At 36.4% G+C, this 23,246-nt stretch overlaps 1 protein-coding gene across 11 annotated transcripts in view; it reads right to left on the bottom strand.

Annotated features, from left to right (window-relative positions):
* Positions 1-23,246, bottom strand: part of Chd2 (chromodomain helicase DNA binding protein 2) — a 136,081-nt gene that overhangs the window by 105,650 nt on the left and 7,185 nt on the right. For 7 of the 11 annotated variants that reach the window (XM_060367343.1, XM_060367347.1, XM_060367345.1 and 4 more), the window contains 3 exons: positions 18,397-18,454; positions 9,602-12,695; positions 9,126-9,258 (listed from right to left, as the gene is read on the bottom strand). In XM_060367343.1, the coding sequence (XP_060223326.1) occupies positions 9,126-9,187 (62 nt within the window). In that variant the 5' untranslated portion in view covers positions 9,188-9,258; positions 9,602-12,695; positions 18,397-18,454. Of the gene's footprint in view, positions 1-5,643; positions 8,300-9,125; positions 9,262-9,601; positions 12,696-18,396; positions 18,455-23,246 lie in introns of those variants that run through there. The other 4 variants (XM_060367348.1, XM_060367340.1, XM_060367349.1 and 1 more) reach the window with 1 other exon arrangement.

A 23,246-nucleotide genomic window follows, 5' to 3' on the forward strand; every position in this document is an offset into this window, starting at 1 on the left:
CTTTTCTGGTCTCCAAAGGCACCACAAACATACATGCACGAAACAGTAATACACATAAAATACAAATATATGAAATTTTTGAATTAAAAAAAAAAAAAAAGTTAGCTAATGTGCATGCCTTTAAGCAAAAAACCCAGGTAGAGACATGCAAGTCTAAGTTCTAGGCCAACCTGGTCTTCTTAGTTCCAAGGTTGGCTAGAACCACATAGTGAGACTGACCTAAAATAAAATACAATATAGGTGTGGCGAGAAAATGCAGTGCTTCGACATAGGGAGAAGGATCACTTGGCAGGCTAGCTCCATATCCAGTGAGACCCCGTCTCCAAAGCAATAGGGCAGAGAGTGAGAGGCCACCCTATATCCTCATCTGGCCTCAGTGTGCATGAACTACATATACCAAACAAAAGATAGACAGATGAGATAGACAGATAAATAGACACACACACAGACAGACAAAATGTTAAATCTTTACGAACAGAAGACATTTTACTAAGTCTCCTACTTCTTCTACAGCTTTTTCTGAATCGACAAAGGAGTTAGCAACCATTCCTAAAAAGCTTAAGCCATACAAGAGCCAAGCTACCAAAGACCTGAGTCACAATTCCACTACTGACTCTGTTATACTTCAATTTTCTCATTTACAAAACAGGGATGATAATACCTCTTCATGAACGAGGCTGGGTTTATGGTGGCTCTTACTGAGCCTTCTCATTATTTTCTTTTAAGCAGCCTCTCGCAATCATTGCATCCACAGACTTGATACCTATCAAAATACAATGATTACAAACACAGGGCCAATTGGGAGCTCTAGTGATGTTTGTCTTTAGTCCCAGGGCTCTGGAGCAGAGACGAGTAGAGACAAGCGGATCCGAGTTGAGTCTAGCATTCCAGGATAACCAGGGCTACAGAAAATGACTCCATCTCAAAAATCAAAACAGAGAGAGGGGGAAAAAAAAAAAAGCAGGGCAGGCATGGTGGCACACACCTTTTATCACAGCACTAGAACAGAGGCTGGCAGACTGAGTTCAAAGGCCAGCCTGGTCTACACAGTGAGTTAAAAGCCACCCAGAGCTACAAAGTGAGACCCTGTTTCTAAAAAGACAGACAGACTACAAAAGTGAGATTCCCTAAAGAGTCTTTATCAATTTTTAAAATGTTGATGCTAGTTACTTTATACTCTGCTCCTGTATAATCTGGTTGATATTTACCTCTATAAGCTATAAAGTGAAGTCAAAATGGAATAAATGTGTTGAAATTAAGTAATTCTTTTTAAGATTTTTAAGATTAAGTAAATCTTTTTAAGGTATTTAATACACTTAATGAGATTAACATCCAAGCAAAGTTCTAGATCCATTTGCAAGAGACCACCAGAACTTAAAGCAAACTGAGACACAGAAAGGACTCAGCCTCTACAGAAAAGCTCCTCACTCAGCTTTTGAAATGAATACTCAACACAGAAACATTAAACCTCTTAACTCCTTTTCTCAGATTCCCAGCCATCTTTTATTTCCTGACAAACTAAAAACACTGGCCTGAAAGTACAAACAAAGAGGATGTGACAAGCCAGTGGTTATTATTGAAGAAAGTAAGAACATGTTCCATTGGAAGATTTGCAACACATGGAGACATTGCAAACAAGAAGACACTGGTCAATCTGAACCACATAGACACCTTTTTACAAAATAAATCTGGAAGGTGGGGTGGACTTAAATATTTTAAAAGACCTCCAATGTCAGAAAAAACCAAATTCCTCTAACCCATAAATCGCGTTAAAAGGAACTGAAGTGAAAAAAAAACAAGTTCCACAGGAATAAATTCACACCAGACCAGGGCAGGCAGATGCCATGTACTAGGAAAGGCTAGCTCCAGCAAACTAGATGGGCTACAAATACTACAGCGCTCGCTAGCCACTCTCCTACTTCAACAGCTAGAGGAGCAAAATAGGGCAGAGAGTTAAGTAAAGCAGGCAGTAATTACCATCAGAGGGGAAAGGAAGGTAACTCAATTACTGTCAAGATCAGGGCTGTGACTCATAGAACAGGAAGAATAATCAGCTCCCACAGAGGCTGGCTCTTCTGAGAAGGAAAAAAAAATAAAATAAAATTGAGGTTTAACTACAAAATGCACCCAAGATTTTAAAAGGGGACTTGCCTCCTGAGGCCATTCCCAAAAATCACTCCCTTAAAAAGGACTACCCAGACAATCACCAGAGCACTTGGGAAGAACCTGGCTCATTAGAAAGCACTTAAAACTGACAGGGAAGGGTTAGAGGAGACAAGGATAGCTGAGCAGTAGTAAAACTATTACTAGTAGCTGACATCCACTGGGTGTTGCAATGTGCTAGGCTCTAAAAACCTCTAGAAGCATTCAAATATTTAACCCTCGCAACCCAATAATTATTAACACGGTCTACACTCTTTAGATGAGAAAATTTCATGTCTAAAAATAAGCTAAATTGGAAGCTTTCAGTACTAAACTAAAAGCTGAACTGATATCCATTATCTATGCAGCTCTTGCCTAGCAAAAACATGACTGAGACTTAAGCCTTGAAATTAGACCTAACTTTCTTTACCCAGGCAGGCCCTGAAAGGGGTAAGAACTGAGAGATGGCTGAGCCTTTACGAGCACTTGCTACTCTTGCAGATGATGCAGGTGTGTGGGTCCTAGCACCTACATGGCAGCTCACAACTGTTAGCAATTCCAGTCCAAAGAGATGTGAAGTCCTCTCCTGGCCTTCAAGGGCACCAGGCACACTCAAATAGTACACATACATACATCCATACAGGCAAACACTCAAACACATTTAAAAAATTGAAATAAAAAAAAACAAAAACAAACAAACAAACAAACAAACAACGGGGAATCCAGTATCCCCAAACTACAAGAGTATCCAAAGCCTTTTTAAAAATAAGATATAGAGCCAGCCAGACATTTGAAACACCAAAACAGGGTGCTCCATAAGCAAGCCCATAAATGAAGTGCTCAAACTTTCAGAAAACACAACATGAATGGCAGCTTCTATACTTGTTATCATTTATTTCAGAAAGGCCTCGACCCTCATGTCCTAATTTGAGCTCAAATGTTTCCAGCACAGGAGCTTTTTAGAAAAGTCTCTGGTCCCAGTGTCACCTAATCAACTAAAGCCCAAACTGATTAGGGAGCAGATACATAAAAAGACACATAACAGACACATAAACAAAATAACCACTGTGCTAAATTACTGATTTAAAAAGGAAAAGAGCCCCTGAGCATTTGATGATTGGGGCAAATAAGTTTTATTCTGGCATTTTTTTTTTAACAACCTTAAAGTTCCAAAATCAGTACTAACTGGCAGCACTGGAGAGGCTGCCAAACCATGTTGGATGCAGGAGGTAATACTCAGCTACATGACGCCTAAGATAAGCACTACAAGTGTTCTTATTAGTCTGCAGAAGTAACTCTTGGGTGATGGGGTGAGGGTAGGTGTTAAACTCTTTGTTAAAGTAACACTCCTCAAGGAAAATTTAGAACTCAATAAAGAGATCTAAAGTAGTCGAGCAAAGCTAAAGCATGAAGGAGCTTTACTAGCAGGAGCCCATAGCCAGCAAAAAATGACTTACTAGCACTCACACGATGTTCTTGTTAAGGACAAGTTCACTATACCAAATTTTGTGGGGAAAATGGTATGGCTGTGGACATAGCAGATGAGCTCTGCAGCTATGTGGTAGAAATTTAGACAAATTTCTAGGCCAAACACTACAGTAATGTAAATTATAAAAGCTGAATGGCATACAAAGTTCAAATGAAATTACAAATTCTTTCCTCCAGTAACTCTCTGGCTGTAGTTAAGCAAAACTTAGCAAATAGTGTTTGTAAGCCTCCCTTCATAAACTCCACCTTTTTACCTTATTGTAGAGGCATCTCAGGCAGCCAGGGCTGGCCTCAAACTCTACAAAGCCAAGGGTGACCTTGAACTCCTTATTCTCCAGCGCCCACATCCCAAATAAAGAGATTTCAAGTGTGTCACAACCAGCTTACAAAATTAGGAACCAAACCCAGGGGCATCTTGCACACCATATAACCAACTAAGCCTCACCACCCAACCCCCACTGACGTAATCTACAAAAAGGTACTAATTATATAAAAGCCAAAAAAGAAGAATTACAAAGTGCAAGGTAGTTTTGTTTCTGTTTCTCTGTGTAGTCAGGACTGTCCTGGAACTCCCACCTGTAGACCAAGCTGGCCTTGAACTCTGAGAGTTGCCTTTGCCTCCAGAGTGCTGGGACTAAGGGTAAGAGCCACCACTGCCCACCAAACTCTTTTTAAAGTAGTAAAAACACACATCACACAGAGAGAAAAAAAAATAACAAAAGAAAAATTTTGCCTCTTCTTGAAATCCACACAGGGTTTAAAAGGGAAGTATCAAAAAGCAGACCTAAAAAAATGTTGATGTGTTCACTGACTCCACTGTTTTCAGTTCCTTATCACTAGACCTGTGATAATACACATTAACTCCGCACAATGCAATACATTTAGGCTGAAAGTAGCCTCCACAGAACTGTTTATTCTCCCATAAATACAATGCAATGTTGGCTACTTAATTCTATCCCATAGAAATTTAAGAATGGTTAGCAAACACTAAAATCTACTACTACTATAATATAATTTCAATACCCAAAAAAGGAAGATGGGATTACTATCTTCCTTCTGGTGTCAAGATACTTTTATTTTTGTTACTTTTAATAAAACACTTTAAAATGTTAGAAACCAGTAAATATAAATACATTTTACAAAATACTGATCTCTAAGGATGTTAAATATTTTCTGTAGAATAAACATGAGCAAATGGTTCCGTGTAATTTTTTTTATAACAATCTTAGAATCCCTTACTTTCCTACGAATTTCACTAAACAACCAGGATTAAAGGAAAACCTATAAAACCCATTACAGGGAATTGTTCCTTTCACAAAGGCCCATGAAAACATCTCTAGCAGCACTGAAGCCTATACCACTCTTTCTTAAGACTGATCGCACAGAGCAACTCTGGCTGTCATGTCCTGAACTGTTTGCATACCAAACTGACCTTGAACTCCAGAGATATGCATGCCTCTGCCACTGACTCCCCAAACAGTGAATAAAGGGAATGGGCCACACCAAGTGCCCATACTTTTTTATAGTATCATATTCTACTAAATTGTTAACAGTGTCCCCTAAGGAATAGCTTACTTAATACTGCTACAATAAACTAGAAAGAATAACATTTGAGTAAAGAGAGAAATGTTCTAACACTGCTTTTCCTTCTGGGTTAAATTCATTACTTGTGATTTAATTTGGAACTGGAGTTGGTAAATTATTTTTAAAAATAAATTCTTACAAAGTTTTCTGAACAAGGTAGGCAATGAGCAGCAAGTTTACCATAAATGAACGAATAAAGGGAGTCTACAGCCAAGGCATTTCTCAAGACTTACCAAGTAGTAATTCTACTACCAGCCAAGTTTGAGTCTCAGCCAGTGCCATTAACACTTTAATAGTTTGCTGACACTCCACAATAATGTGTTGCCTAATGCACTGATATTATTTTGTCACATTAACTAAAAGTTTCTAGGCCGTTTTCCATTTAACTTCCCCACTGCGATTCTTACAATCCACTAAACACATACTGACCTGAGTTTTTCTTCCTCAAATGTCAATTGAGAAAATGTTTGATACCAAGTAAAAATGCACGGGGACAAGTTCAAATGTTCTTCCCTTGGTTTATGAGCCATGTATGACACAGAGCTTAAACACCCGTTAAGACCTTTCAATTAAAAATATTCTACTCACACTGAACTGGTTTCAAACAATGGGAACAAAATCAAACTCACTTATCTCTTTACACTGAACAAGGGAATAAACGGGAGAAAACAACACACCGTAATATCAAAAAACCGCGAAACTGTAAATTTAAAAAAAAAAAAAAAACTAGCGAGTTACTATTTGGAGATTTACGATTACTGTGTCTTTTTCTCCAAAAGAGGACAACTACTCCTGGAACGGCTGAGGAAAACACACTGTAGGGTGTGGTGTGGACCACTACAGGCCAGGCCTGAGGAACTGCAAGGATAAAAATCGGCCCGGAAAGAAGCCGCCCACCGGAAAGTCCCGACCAAAATTCCCTTCCTCTGCCCCGCCCCCGGCACAAGCAGAGCCCAGAGAGAAAGCGGCCGACCGACGCACGAGGCTGCGCGTCACCGCGTTCTCCCACCCACAACGACTGACGTCAGGGGGCGGAGCCAGCCCGACGGCGCCACCGTTGACCCTGCTGTTACCAGGCGCGCGCACAGCCAATCAGCACCCGCCGTCAGCGCCGGCTGGCCTTTGAACTCCGCACGGCAACTTCCTGCTGTTTGGCGAGTACACAGTGCAATGCAGTATGTCTGTCAGCGCTGCGGCACAAAGGAACAGCCATTTTGTGACTGAGCTGGACCTGCACCAAGATGCCAGGGCCTCCGAGGGCTGCTGCCTGCGCCAACTACCGAGCTGCCCTTTATTTCATCAGCAGAGTACCAATGGGAAACGTGGGGAAAAGGATGTTCTGACATTAAGGTTTCGATTCATTTGTTTTCAGCCTTCTTAAAAATCCGTTTTGGAAAGTATTATCAGCGTCATAAAATGGCTGCCACCTAAAACTGCGTGTTCCAGTCCACAAGCACTGCATATGCCTTTTCTAATCATCCCCAGCCTTACAAGGCTAGGAGGCTAGCGAAAAATGGTAAGAGTATACCCACACCTACGGATAGCAAACCACAGCTCAAAGGCAGACGATTTTAGAGCGACACGGTTTTAGAAATGCCGTGTCCTACAACACAGAAGCGCGTGCAAGGTTACATGTGCATTCCTCTCCCTAGTTTCCATTCCTGGATGTAACTTAGGTAAGTGTGTTGCATACTTTGTATGTCCATCACTAAGACTGCTTTGTTTGGAAATTTACATATGTGAAATGTTTAAAATTACATTCTAAAATGTAAACTTTTAATCTCCAAAAATCGTGATATACCAAGCACATTAGACCAGCATTAACTTCAAAAAATCTCAGTGATATAATCACTATTAAAATATAGCACTTGTTTCGCGAAACAGGAAAACAAGCTTTACTTAAAACTTGAGCTCATTCCAGTCTCTCAGGTGATTGTCATTCTAAAATTTACTTGACCTGAAAACAATTCCTTTTCTCACCCTGCAGAATCTGGCTGCAAAGGTGGTGTTTTTAGTAGTGTTCCCTAAACACCACGCTTAAAAAATTAAGCCTGTACAATGTCAACTTACTGATGACACGGGGCAACATCACTTTCAGCTCACAAAAAGTATCAGCCTATCAAAACAACACAAACATCCTTTAAACTTACAATCTTTAAAGGAAGTGATGTCATAACTATGTACATGCATTAATAATGTATATAACTTAAGAGTTAACAGTAATTTAAAAGTAACTCCATCTTCAAGGAGTGTAAGACTATCTTGGACATTAACCAAGTATAAGATTTAAAATGTACTTGGCAAAAGCATTAAAAACATGCCTCTTGTTTTGACTAAAAGAATCAAATGCATGACAATGCCCAAGTCATTTCCCAGATAAAAGTAAGTTTATTCAAAGGCAGCAGGACTTTGAGTTGATAGCATTGTCTGATCAATGAAACAAAAAACCTTGAATAAGAAAGCCAAAACCCTGGTGAGAATATGCAAATCATACACTCAAGGGAGTAACAATTTTAATATTGGGTCTTTCATAATTGTCAAATATATCTGGAGCTTCCTATAACTTCAAATTGTCACTTTCCAGAAAACTAGTTTTGCATTAGAAGTCTTTTTGTCCTATATATAACTCAATAATTACACAGGCAATTCAAAAGATATCCAAAATGTTCAACTCAATTTGCCTAGGAACTTGGAAATGTATTTTAATAAGAATCAAAATATTTTCAGTAGAAAGCAAAACATCATTTGTAATAAACTATATTGAAGACTTCCAAATTTATTTACAAGCTAATTTAGAAAAGGAATTTTATGCAAAATTATAAAGTAAAATAAAAAATGGGAAAAGATCACATAACCAATCATATCCTTGTTAGCTGCATGATTTAAAAATTATGACATGACAATTCTTAAGAATATCAAGAAATGCATTCACATTTTTTAAAAATTAAAATAGTCATACAACAAAAATCTTACAGACTTTATTACTTTAGTCACTGATAAGCTACTTCAAGGAATGTAAGACAAATCATGATTTGAACAAACGGTACATTAAAAAGCTTCAGAAGAAAAAGCATCCCAGACGACTCTGTCAAAATAAATGGATAAATTTTAAGCAGCATCAACTAAAATGTAAAGATAAAATACAATTACCAACCAGAAAGCAGTCTTAATATAAATATACAAATAGAAACCTTGTAACATTTTAAGCATAAAATCTACAATTACACTGTAATAGAAACAAAGCTAAAGTATTGATAACATTCCAGGATTTTTTCACTTACAGATTTAATGATCTCAGGAACTGTAAGATTTTGATAAGCCACAAAAATTTTTGAAATTGTCAAGTGTATCAAAAGAAACAATCAAAAACATAAAACTGAAAGGCAAAGGGTCCTATTTGTGATTCCATTTTTAAATGTACATTTTTTCATTCATATAACTTTCTCAAATGTCTATTTACTATAATTTACTACTACTAGGCCCTCAGTTACAAGTTTCAATATCCCAGATTCTTCAAAGAAAAAAATTTGCCTTGTATGTAAAATGGTGCAATGCAGCAATGGCTAAACAGACAAGGTCATTTTTCTGCAGCACGAAAACCTAAAAACTAAAAATTTACCGACAGAAAAACTACAGTTTCTAGGAAAGGCCCCTCCGTATAAAAGTACCTTACCTCTGAATGCTATAAGAGGCCTTAAGTCACAACTCAACTTTCATAAATTGCTACCAAAAAATCAGGGTGTGGCATGTTAGCAATCTCAAGGTCACGCTTTAAAAAAAAAAATCAACCCAAGTTAGAAAATTCTTATAACACAGACAGCAAATCCATGTCTGTCAAAGTAAACAAGTGTAAGCTGAGGTTTCCCCAAAAAAAAAAAAAAAAAAACAGAAAGTAAGTTGATAGCTCATACCTCGATGCATTGCTGTGTAGCGAACTGTCCTCCTCTTGGCTTTTGTCCTTATTTCTCATCATCTTTTAATTCTTAAATATTAAGGGGGAGGGGGAATCTGTGTTTGCTTTGAAGTCCTGTGCCCAGGTATTTACTGTCAAAAGTTGAAAGAAAGGTAAGGTCCCAGCTTCTATGGATGTTTTTTATTATCAGGAACAAAGTCCTGACGATGTTAGCGATATTCGTGTAATTCAACAACGGTAAGCACCAAAAAAAAACAAAATATTTCTATTTTTCCGTTTTAAAATAAGTGGGGAATAAACTGAACGGTAGAAGCATCACTACCAATAAGGAAAGTTTCTCAAAGTAACACACTGGATACAAATAACAATCTCTGTATCTTATTGCGTCATCCAGGAATTTCTCATATTTACAGTAAATAAAGGCAACTTAAACATAAAAATCTTTAAAATTATTACTAATTATCGTGGACTTACCTGATCCATGTAGTATGTCCAAAGCAAGAGTCCTATCTAGTAGTAGAAAAATATCAGATCCAAAATAATTAAAAATAACGCAAAGTCCTCCGTTAAAAAACAAAAAGCAAATGAAATAATCTTCAAATATGTTGACTTGTCAAAAAATAAAGCAGTAATTAATACTAAAACAGGTCCGGAAGAGGGAAAAAAAACCTCATTAGGAGAGCGCACAAAAATGGAGGTGCGCCATGGCTTCTAAGCTGGAAAAAACAACGACCTGGGCTCTCAATACGGCAGCTTCTTCCAACAAGGCACGAAAAGAAAGCTCCTAAAAGCTGCTTTTCTCCCAAAAAAAGGTTCGGATCGACCCCAGAAAGTCACTAGGAGAGGCAGGGGGCTGCGGGGGCCCCCTGAGGCTGCCCGAAAGTTAGGGAAAGTTGCGTAAAGTGAACCGAAGCAGGGAGCAAAGCGCGCTCTCTCTAAGGCACAGCCGCCATCTAGAGCCTCCTTCCCAGCTCTGAGAGCTCTGCCTTTGATTGACACTCTCTACATTTACCCCACAACTCAGGTGATGTACCATAGACCCACCCCTTCATCTCCACCAAAAAAAAAAAAAGAAAAAAGAAAGAAAAAGAACCAGATCCTCCATCCAAGGGAGCCTGAAGACCCCCAACCCCACACCTCCCTGCCCCTCCAGACCACTCCATCAGGGGGAGGGGGAAGGGCTTCTTAACCCCCTCTGGCTCAAGCACCCTTTTTAAGCCAGAGAGAAATGTAATTTGTTCCTTTTGTCTAAAGATCTGCTAAATATTTCAGTGCTTGAGCTAAAATAACTTCCTCCCTGGACAGGAAGTGTTATTTTATCAAGCCATTTTGAAATAAGGATAATTTTTAGATAATCTAAAGCTGTGCTTAAGTACTAATCTTTAAAAAAATTTACACCCCCATGGGTAAAATGGCTTGTAAATAGAAGCAACATCTCAATACCATAAATTATGCTCAACTCTTGCAGTCTTTATGATGCCTAAAAACATACAAAGATTAAGCTTAAGGGGGAATTTTCCACCCCAACTGGAAGGAAAGGGCAATTTTTTTACAACTCAAGAGCGCCTCCCTAGTGTTCAATTGCAGTAGAGCAAAATTTTGTACAAATATTTTTGTCCCAGAATCAACAAAATTCTTTAACCCATTATATAACCTTGGAAGTACAACACATCAAAAAAAAAATCCTCATTCATAACATATTTACTTCTTCTACTAACTTGGACAAAATGAACTTCAAACTCAAGAATATACACCAACACTGATCACCTTTAAATAAAAAACTCAACTTCAATTCAAAAACCAAAAGAACCAGTATATCTGAACCCTTCACTCATATTTTAAGTCAATTCTAGGTACGCCCATATTTCATCAACGACAGGTCACTTACAATAGGCCACACCTAACAGCCAATTACCAAACTGTCAAAGACAAACTCCTTCAAGGTGGAATACAAGGTCTACAGAAACAAACTTACTAATTTAACAAAGGGTTTTCTCCCATGCAGACAAGTAGCCAACCTCATACAAATGTCCAAAAAACTCAAAATACTGAACCCTATTATTGGTCAAAACCATGTCACTCCATCATTGCAATAATCCATTTGTTTCACAACCAAAAACAGTTATGTTAACGTATCTAGGAAAATGTAAAACCTATAATCGTTTCAAATATACACATATTTTCACATCCAAACCAAAATCCAAAACTGTTTTTAATTTACACAGACCAAACAACTACCTCACATCACTCAAAAGAACACTGCATATGGTTACCATGGATGTGTATTTTTATTTTACATTAATAATGGATTATTTTATTCTTTGTTCTCTGTATTGAGAAAACATAATCAAGGGTCATTTGGTCAACAAAACAAAATCCGCATTACTCCTTTATAATATTAGTTACCAAAACTCTTATTAAGTAGCAATAAATGAAAACCTAACATTTTTCAACCATGGGTAATCTAAAGCATGGCATGATTCATTTAAACTCCCAACCGTAAAGTTTTCAAACGTAAATTACACTGTCAAAGATGAAGCCCTTTTGTGGATACCCAAAACCCCTAAAAATACACTTCTAATGTTAGACAATACAAATCAATAACTCAAATATTCAAATGAACATTTCATTCCAAGAGATGTTTTACTTATACTTTAAAAATACATACAGGTCAGAGAGGGACCACTTTCATCAACACAAATTGAAGGATAATCTGTCTCAGACTGTGTACGCAACAAGTACTTTGTTTTGTAAATTCATTATCTCGTAAGATTCAAGGTTCCTATTACCCACTGATTAAAATGCATGATATTTTAAAAAGACCAAAAAAAAATTTTAAAGAAATTCACTTAAACCCTATAATAAAACACCAACCAAGCAGGATGTGATAGTGTACCTAGGAGGCCAGACTGGTCTACAAAGCCACGTTTCAGGATGGCCAGGCCTGTTACACAGAGAAGCCTTGGCTTAAAAAAAAACAGAAAGAAAAAGAAAAATTGCATTTTAACCAAAGGACCATTCCACTAGGCACTGGTACACTGACCTGGCTTTTCAAATAAACATAAATAAATCCCAACCAAACAAAAGCATCCCAATTTACCAGCTTTATTCAGTACACTTTAATGAAAAGTGACTAGAAAGGTCAAAATGTTATTAAGGTGAAATGAACATTTAATAGAAGCTTTCACTAAAAATTTAAAAAAGGCCCAAACTGAGAAATTTTTAAGTTTTAGAAATTTTATTGAAGTTAACATTCCATAAGGTCACTCAGATCAAATTGCAAGAAATTGCAAGAATACAAACTACCATTTGTAGAAATGTAGCATCCTCCAGATGTCAAAAATGTACAGGATAGTAACAAGTCTTTAAAAGGTAAATCCCAGGGTCCATTTGTGTTGGTTAAGAGTCATTCATTTCCTGGAATCCATATTAAAACAACCCTGTGTTGGTTGTGTAAGATCACAGCATTCTCTTCCATTAATCCATTTTCCTCAATTCCCCATAGTGGGCTGCCATCTTGATTTCTCAGTGGTAAGGTCCATTTCAAACTCTTCAAGATGACTGGGTGCTTCATAAAAAACATTAGAAGAAAAAAATTCTGTTGGAGTAACAATCATCTTATTTCTTCAAACAGAAAATTTTACCCACCCTGAAGATATTCTACCACACACAAGTCTTTAATTCTGTAAAATCTTTTAACTATGAAACAGCACTATTGTGACAAACTTCTCAAAGACAGAATCAATGTATTCACATTTTTTGTAAGTTCTCCTGTCACAGATACGTTTATATCCATTAAAAATAGTAAGTCAAGAGTGAAAGTCCTAAATCTAACATGAGTAGCATGGTGCATATATGAAAGTAAAACCAAAGATTAAAATTCAAAAATGGTAGGAGGCTAAATTATAGACACACGGTGGACTCTACAATTTCAATGCAAAAAAAAAAGCTCCCAAGCTCCTTCAAAGAAAACTAATTATAGAAAGAATCTTAAGGGATTAAAAAAGCAATGGATCATTGCACAGCATACTTTTACAGTCTTACAGATGTTAATTTTTGTTTAGGTAACATACATGACCTATATAAACAGAAGCGCCTTTTTAGTTACCTGAGAATGCAGAGAATGTGAAGCCACAAGAAAAAAAAATTAGAAACATCTGCTTGGCTTACTTGTAATTTGCCACAAAAATGCTATCACATTTCAAATTATAAACTACTAAAAATTAATCTATTATTTAAACAGTTTAGACTGAGGGAGAAATGAGAATCCAGGTGACTTTACTCCTAATGATCTCTAGATTCATCATATTCACAAAAAAACTTGAAAAAACATTTTCAGTTTTCATGTTGCATCCATGTGTGTATGTGCATTTTTCTTGGGGGGAGGAGGATACATGTACTTGAAATGTAAGAGCATATGTAGGTCTGAGGTTGATAGTGATGTTAAGAACGGAACTCGATAGCCTGAGGATCCATCTCCACCTGGAATTACAGGTTATCTGGTGGCTGGACATACACTTGGATTTTTGGTAAATACAAATTCCCAAGCAAATGTTTAAAAGCTAAGCCATCTCCTGAGCCTACAAAACCATTCTACAAAATGGCCTTCTGAGTTTTCAACTCAATTTGTAGAGATACAGCCTGTAACTGACTGGGGGAATTAATAAAAAGAGAGAGAGAGAATATACGTTTGATTCTAGGCTAATATCCTATCTCCCTAACTAAAATTAAGGTATGTTCTCTAATACACACATTACAAACACATACCCAATAAACTAAATAATCAAGACAATGGTGCCCCCTATTAAGAAATGATTCTTTAAAAGAATATCACAGCATCAGTAAATCATCAAATCAAGACCTTCTATAGTAAATTTTAAAATTTTCTCAAACCCTTCCTTAAAATGAAAAATAATTCCTTCTATTCACACATTAGTGAAATACCATTTACCTTGTTCTTTTCTTAAAATTAAGTAACAGCTGGGTATGATGACACCTGCCTTTAATTCTAGTACTGGAGCCAGCAGGGCAGGAGGATGTGAGTCTAAGGCCAACCTGGTCTACTTAGGAAGTTCAAGGTCACCCAATGCTACACAGTGAGAGCCTATCTCTAAAAGAAAATGAAAAAAAAAAAAAGGAGGAAAAGGAGGAGGAGGAGGAGGAGGAAGCAAGCAAGGAACTGTAGGAGCTAGAGGGGCTCAATGTATAAGAGCCACTTGTATTCCCAGCACCCACACAGTAGCTGTCTCTATTCCAGTCTTGGGAGATACAAGGCCTCTTCTGGCCTCCTCCAGGACCAAACTTGCAAGTAATGCACACACACTCAGGTACCATACACAAAGAATGGAATTTTTTAAATTTAGAAATGATGGATCTCCGGTCATTACAAACCAGATTCTCCTCTCTCTCTTGGGTTAAAATGCATGGTCAGACTCTAAAGGAACCAGTGAATAATCTCTGACAAACAGTGACAGTACTAATGTATTACAGTCAGTTCAGGCACTACAGGTACAAGTTATACAGTGTGGTACTTTAATACTCAGTGTTTTCTGCCATGGGGTGAAAGTATACTACTTCTAAAACTATTTTTACAGGAAAAAAAATAGAAAAAGCATAGAATATCTCAGGTGGAAGAGTGCATGCATAGCATGCACAAAATCCCTGAGTTTGATCCACAAAACCACATAAAAAAATGGGCATGGTGGTAGCATATGCCTGTAATCTCAGATTTTTGGAGGTAAAGGACCAAAAATTCAAGGTCATCCTTGGTTAAAATAAGCCACTTGATATTAACCTCAAAAACAAACAAATGAAAAGAACAAGGCCAGATATGGTGGCTTGCACATGAATTCCCAGGACTCCGGAGAGTGCTGAGGCAAGAGGTAAGTTTGAAACTGAAGTGGGCTACAGTCTCAAAAATTAAAAAAAAAAAAAAAAAAATGCCAGAAAACTACTCAAACACTGCACTCCCACAGCTGTCAGGTCATCACGTGATGTATTTCAAAGAATTTTAAAAGTAAATTTAAAACTTCTGTAAGAGAAAACAGACAACTTTTACATTATAAATCAGTGATCAATATGGACTGATGCAAACTCCATGATCCAAAGCCAAAGGCAAGAACTTTGTTAACAAAGCAAACATATTTCATAAAGTATCAAAGATAATCAAAGGGCTATGAAGGGTTTAGAAGTAATCCATCTACACTCACAACGTTTCAAATACTAACAAAAACTAAATTTACAAGTAAGCAAAAGCTTTGCTTGAAAACAAACAAAAAAGGAATCAGACATGGGCATTGGAACATAAAAATGTTTAACAAAATCCACAGCTCATGTGCAAAACAGCAATGTGAAACAATGACTATGTCTTGTGGCACTGCTGAAGAGTCAATGAGGCAGTACATAACAGAAGTGATCTCAGGTAAAAGCTGGCTACCATTCCACTACATCACAGTAAGCAATGCATAGAAGGCTCTCAAACAAAACACTATCTATTCCAGTGGCAAAAAAAATCTACAATAACACAGATCATGCATTGGTTAATTATTTAAGAACAGTTCTGCCTTTAGTATTGTATTGGGAGGAAAATTCAATGAGTGTGTAGACACTGATAACTAACTACACCTCTTTCTACAGTAACTCGTAAATTACAGACATAATGAACAGGTATGCCTTTGAGCCTTTGTATCCCAAGGAAGCTTCAAACTTAGGAAGGTTAGGATGTTTCCAATTTGTTATTTACTAATTAGTGTTTCTCCTACCTATATGTTTATTCTAAGAACAACTCCCTGTGCAAATCTAAGTTTTGATGTCACCAAGATAGTAACACTTATCTCATGAAATCCAATTCTAGACACATTCATATCTTAAGAACAGCAAACTGATTATGGATATCATCAAATAACTAAAGTGCAAGCCACTAATTTATCTTAAGTTTAAGTTAGGGATCTCCTAAAATAAAGCAGTTCCTCTATTTCAACTAGCCTTACTATTTTTAGGTAACAGTCTCCCCAGTGTAACCTCAGACAGAGACCAAGGATGATGACCTTTAACATCTGACTCCTGTCTTCCCAAGGGCTAGGATCCCAGGTATGTGCCACCATGCCCATCTTATCTTTTTTAATATCAGTTTTAATAGCAAAGAAAAATATAGGAAGCAAACAGTTTTAAAAAGTAATGATTCTTACTTTTTTAAATAAATGGCTATAAGGCTATTATTAATATATTCAAAAGTTAAATGCTTGCTTCACAACTAAAGAAAACAGACATTGGGCTAGAGAGATGGCTCAGTGGTTAAGAGCACTGACTTCTAGAGGTCCTGAGTTCAATTCCCAGCAACCACATGGTGGCTCACAACCATCTATAATGAGATCTGGTGCCCTCTTCTGTCATGCAGGTGTACATGCAGGCAGAACATTGTATACATAATAAATCTTTAAAAACATGTTAATTTAGTAGAAAAACTCATCCTTCCTATCATGTCATTAATAAATTTAGCAATTATGACTTGTTTGCTTTTAACATATTTACGTAAGAAAGCCTGACAACTAAACGCCTATTTGGTCTTGTTTTAAAAATAGATTGAATCCTCAAGAGAATATATTAACAAGTCTGGATCTTATATAAGATAGCTATAAAAACAGTGAAATTATTTCAAAATGACTAACCAATCTTCATCAATGACAGAATGAGATCAATTAATGATAAAGCAAGCCATCTTTTCCATGTCCTTACAATCTAATTTAATTAACAAACCAACTTAAACAGACCAAGTATGAGGGAAGATTGTGCGCGCACATGTACACACGTGTGCTTGCATGAGTTTATGCGTGCACATATATATATAAATACAGATATATGTACATGTATAGTCATTTTTACTGTGTCAAAATTTTAGCTTTTAAGCACACCTACAATGTTTTACATTAATAACATTTTAACAATGAATTTCATTTTGCCTTTCATTAAACTCAAAACACCAGGTGATAATGTGGACTAAAAGCTACACTAACGCAATAAAGCAACAAATGTTTACTGAGTAGTTACAATGTGGCAGGCAACTAATCTGTGAAGTGTAATCACGCAGGAAACTAGTACCTACTGCATTAGGCAAATTTTGGGTCTACTTATTCTCCTTCAAGAACACAAACCTTATTTTGTAGGCCCAAAGAACCACAGCATTCTCAAGTAGAATAACAGAAAAAGAAAAGGGGAAAAAAAAAAATCACCTAGAACCTAGATTCTCAAATGTTTTTAATTCTTATGAAACAGCTAGTGGATAAATATCTTAAACGTTTTTACCAATGAATAAATCCTTCTGGCAACTGACCCAAAATTGTTTATAAAAACCTTCCCATTTTATTCTTAAACTACTTCATAGTAGTGGTAATATCACATTTTGCATCAAATTGAAATTTCTATGTCAATAAGGCTAAATTTTCAGTCTTGAAGTTTTTAAGTTCAGAGTTACTTCATCAGAACCAATCACAACTGGAAATCAATTAAAAATACTTATTATCAAGAGAGAACCAAAGGGCTTCTGAGTTCTATATCATTAAAGTAGCAAGAATAGATCCTAGGACCATAGTCTGTTTTCTTTTAAGACCAGACAGTGAACATTCTAATGTATCTATATTTCAGTACAAGTATTCTCAACACTAAGACTGTATTAAGAAAACACCACAGTATTTAATGACCAGTTCAGGTATGCTTGGGGTGGGGGGAGAATCTTTCCAACTACAAGACATTGGAAACAAGTCCAAATGGGTTTCTTGTTCATAAAGTTTTAATTTCTAACCCCACTGTAGTGGCAAATGCCTTTAATCCCAGTACTCAAGAAGCACAGAAAGGCAGATCTCTTGAGTTCCAGGCTGGCCAGAGCCATAGCGTGTCTCAAAAAGACGGACAGGTGGGTGGGTGAGTAGATAAGTTTTAATCTTGAGATAAGGGGAGAAAGGCAATATGTGATTAACAAACTTCACGTGTATAGACTAGACATGGTCCTACCAGTTTTTAATCCAAGTTCTCAAGAGGCAGAGACAAGTAAATCTCAAAGCTACCTGATCTAAATGAATTCCAAGCCTTTCTTGGATAAATGGCGAATGAAGACTTGTCTTAAATAAACTTCACATCTAATCATTATGTAGATAATCTTACTTTGCTTACAGCTTTGATAAAGCCATGTTACTTACAATTCCAAATCAGTAACTTAAAATTCCTAGTCTTACTTAGAATTAAAAATCAAATCCAACAAGTATATTAAGACTTACTAAATGCTTCAACAATGTCTGTGGCACAGCCCCTTCAATCCATCTGGGATTCACATTTCTGCAAAAAAAAAAAAAAAAAAAAAAAAAAGGTAAAAATTTTATTAAATCCTATGACAAAATCACAACCTCAATACCTTCTAAGGATCCAACAGACCAAGAAAGAGTTTATGAACAAATTAGTCCAAGTAAAAGACAAGAAAATCATGACAAGATCTTAGATTTGCCAGTGTAGGAGCTAATTTCTAGAGCAAGTTACTAAAATTACAAGTCTAGATCTTATTCCTCAAGAACTCCAAATGAGTAATTACTGAGCTTCTACATTAATTTCATTGGATAACCTAGGTTGAAAATAGGGAAAATACACAAAATTAATTCATTTTCTCGCCTCTCATCTAATAAACTTTTAAGTCTTCCAAAAAAAACTTTTGTTAGCCATCTGGAAGGTCATTTTTCCCCCTTTTACAATATTCATATTATTTATCATATCCTAGAATCAACATAATATAATCCCATACATAATCAATAGTTCTAAATAAAATATTACCCTTGGGATCACTTAATCTATTTGATTGAATTGTACTCATCTATTTGACTAACACTAATAATTTAAGATTTATTTTTATGGGGGCTGGAGAGATGGCTCAGAAGTTAAGAGCACTGACTGCTCTTCCAAGAGGTCTTGAGTTCAATTCCCAGTAACCACATGGTGGCTCACAACCATCTATAAGATCTGGTGCCCTTTTCTGGCATGCATGAAGACAGAACATGTATACATAATAAATCTCTTTTAAAAAAGATTTTTACTATTTATATCTATTTGTGTGTCTGTTTAAGTACAGATGAGGGCTTTGGATACTCTGGAGCTGGAATTACAAGCAGTTTGAGTGCTGAAAAGCACATGAGGTTGCCTCCAATTGTACAGGCTCTTAAATGAAGAGCCATCTCTCCAAAACTAACACTAATTCTTATATATGCAGTAGATTTCTCAGGACTTTTCACTAATTTCTGACTTAAATGCCTCAAAACCTAACATGGAAAATAACTGACATTTCAAGAACTTTCTGAAAAACGAGGATGAATTTATTTCTTGGCTTTATAGAATTACAATAACCATAAAATAAGATAGAGGTATGACAGGTAGGTAGTGTGAGTTGTAGCTCACACCAAATTTCAGTGCTCAGGAGGCTGAGGCTGGGGGATCTCTGACTTCAAGGACTACAGAGTGAGTTCTAAGAAAGCAAAAGCTACAGAGAAACCTTGTCTCTAAAAACTAAAAAAAGAAACTGTTCTTTATTAGCACTTAACATATGGGAAGCTCTAAATTTGAAACAACAACAACAAAAAATTAAAAAATAAAAAACAACACCAAACCAGGAGATTGAACCATGAAGAGCATGAGATTTAAAAATTATATACATGAGATCATGTCTCTACCAAAAAGAGAGGGTGAGCTGGTTCACCCAGTAAAAGTGCTAGCTGACAAGCCTGACGCCCAAATTTAATCACAGAAATTCACATAGGAGAAAAAAAGGACAAATGACTCAAGACAGGTCAAACAAACAGGTTTGTAGGTCCTACAAACAAAAAAAATTTTAAAAGCTTCATATTAAACTGTAGCAATCTTTTAGGAAGGAAGGAAGCCCTAAAGTTTAAGATTTAAATGTGCTACAGGCAATGATGTTGCACACCTTTCATCCCAGCACTTGGGAGGCAGGGGCAGGTGGAACTCTGTGAGTTCCAGGCCAGCCAGAGCTACAAAGAGAGAAAAAAGATTTGGCAAAAAAAAAAAAAAAAAAAAAAAAAAAGATGGGCAAGATGGTGCACGCCTTTAATCCTAGGATTTGGGAGGCAAAGGTAAGCTGATCTCTGAGTTCAAGGCCCTGTCTCAGAAAAACAGACAAAAAACAGATTTGACTGCTAAGAAGATCAGATTACATTTATAAAGATTTGCCTGCCTCTGCCTCCAAGTACTGGGATGAAAGGCGTGTAACATCACCACCCAACTTTAACAGTCAAATATTAAACCACAAAAGAAAACAAAACTGACTTAGGGATACCAGTCAGTTAGAGGGCTTCCCCTGCATATGAGATCCTTGACTCAAACTAGTGTCATAATAAACAATAGGATAGTTTAAAAGAGTAGAAATTATAAGAAATCAGGGAAAAAAGTTTCTAAGAGAAATCTGTCATAGTAGTTTGATGACGCTTGAGGTATCCTACCAGCCCAAGAAATGTTTAGGTTCTGAAGCCACAAAAAAGTCTTTGATCTCATGTTGCCATCACAATGAAATTAACACTAATGAAATCTATAATAGGTTTCTTTTCCCAAAGCTGAGAAAGTATAGAATAGTATTTTACCACCCTTCTATACTGGGGTCAGAGTCCAGTTCAGTTTAAGTAGACTAGCAGTCTGATTCTCCTCAACTTCCAACCCATCTTTATATATATATATATATATATGTATATGTGTGTATACATATGTGTGTGTTATGTTATATATAATACATACCACATATATAATGTGGTATGTGAGTGTGTGTATGTATTGTGTATTATATATATTATATATAGTTTGTTTTGTTTTGAAACAGGGACTCTGTGTGGCCCTGGCTGTCCTGGAACTCACTATAGACCAGGTTGGCCTTGAACTTATAGAGATGTACCTGCCTCTGCCTCCCAAGTGCTGGAATTAAAGTAAAGGCGTGTGCCACCACTGACCAGCCATCTTATATATTTTAAAATATACTTTGTAATTTAAAAATAAACTTTAGAGAATATAAGAATATAATGCTGAACCTTTGGCAGTAAAAGTCAAGAACAACTTCAGTTGTTTCTTAAATCCCTTAAGCTTTTAAACCCAAGATTACAATCATAAAACACTTAACTATAAGAAAACGTTGTGAAATACAAAGGTTTCTCCTGGTGGTTTTTGTCCAGCCTGAACAGTCCCAGGATTTGGGACAGTCCCAAATAAACATAGGCATTAGCATTTCTTAAGAAAAATTGCTTTAAAATAAACCATAAAGGTAGGCATGATTACACCTGTAATCCCACAACTCAGAAGTAAGGAAGCTATCTCAAAAAAGAAAAAAACAAAGTATGTATTTTTAAACCACCTTGATAATCTGAATTAAAAGGACTATGATTACTAACTAGTATGCAATAACCATGTAACTCTTAAGGCTGCAGAGATGACTCAGTAGTTAAGTTAGTATATGTTGCTGTTGCCGAAGATAAGAGCTTGGCTCCCAGCACCCAAATGGTGGCTCACAAGCATCTTTAACTCCAATTCCTGAGACTCTAACTACCTCTCCTGGCCTCCAAGTGCACTATGCATACACATGATTCGAATACATACAAGCAAGTAGAACACTCATTCCCATAAAAATTTTTAAATCTTGAAAAAAAAATCTAAAACGTCTGATTCTTGTTTAGGGATATAATTTCAAATTATTAAAATGAGGCCTGTGACATATGACAGTAGGTAAAGGCAGTTGCCAACACACCTGAAAACCTGAGTTTAGTTCCTACAGCTTAGCCTAGTCCTCCTGACCTTCAAATCTGAATTTACAAACAATAAACTAAATATAATTTAAATAAACTAAAGGTAAAAATGTTTCCTAAATCAAAGACCTAGGGAGCATTATGAGATAATGTAAATTCCTAAAATCAGAAACCCCTTTTAAAAAAAAAAATCAGGTCACCCATCACAAAAGATTCACAATACCCTTAAATTTAGGGTGTCAGATATAATGGCTGGTAACTATAATCCTAGCACTTTCGAGGCTAAAGCAGCCTTAAAAATCAGGGTACCCTGTACTACACAGTACGATCCTATTTCAAAAAGTCAAAAATATGCCCTGCTTTGATGCTAATCCAGACAATCCACGTGAAAGAAAAAAAAATTCCTAAAGGCTGCCCCTGACCTCCATGCCATGTTCACACAAATACATAAATGCAATTTTTTAAAACGGGATAGTAAGGCTAGGATGTTAGCGACAGTATTCTACCATGTACAAGGCTGAATTCAATCTTCAGTACCACAAAGGAAACAAAAATTCAGAAACAAGTAAAAGTTTTAAAATGCTAATTAAATAAAAAATAGCCAATCTGAAAATAAACTTTGCATTCAGCCTAGAAGGGAAGAAGTTCATAAAACGAGGTTATTTACCTTTAAAATGCAGAAATAATTAACTTAAAATAATTATTTCTTCTATAAGGAATAAAACACATAAGGCATATAAACTACAAATCTTTATAATCACGTTCAAAGATGAAAATACCGTCCTCTTTAAATATGTTTACTAAACTAGGAAAAAATCTAAATGATTTCATTGCAGAATTCTAAACTTTCGCTGGTTAATGACAACATTATTTTTAAGGAAGCATCAGACAGCCGACGGCCTTGAACTTCTAATGCCTCCAAGTCACAAGGGCTAGGAACAGGGGTATTCACCAGCAACCTGTTTTATCATGCAGCATTAGGGACTGAATCCTGGGCTTTGTGCATTCTAGGTTAATGACAACATTATTTTTAAGGAAGCATCAGACAGCCGACGGCCTTGAACTTCTAATGCCTCCAAGTCACAAGGGCTAGGAACAGGGGTATTCACCAGCAACCTGTTTTATCATGCAGCATTAGGGACTGAATCCTGGGCTTTGTGCATTCTAGGAAAACCCTCTACCTACTGAACTACAGTCTCAGGCTCCATTTCATACTTAATTACTTTTCTAGTACCTGTATTTACACTGTGAATATTTTGGAATACATCAAAATAAATTATTTAGGAAACTGTCCTATGTTTTCTAGTTTCAGAACAGAAACAATACCTGATGTGCAATGGAAAAAA

Source organism: Meriones unguiculatus, chromosome 14, assembly GCF_030254825.1.
Source record: "Meriones unguiculatus strain TT.TT164.6M chromosome 14, Bangor_MerUng_6.1, whole genome shotgun sequence".
NCBI lineage: Eukaryota > Metazoa > Chordata > Mammalia > Rodentia > Muridae > Meriones > Meriones unguiculatus.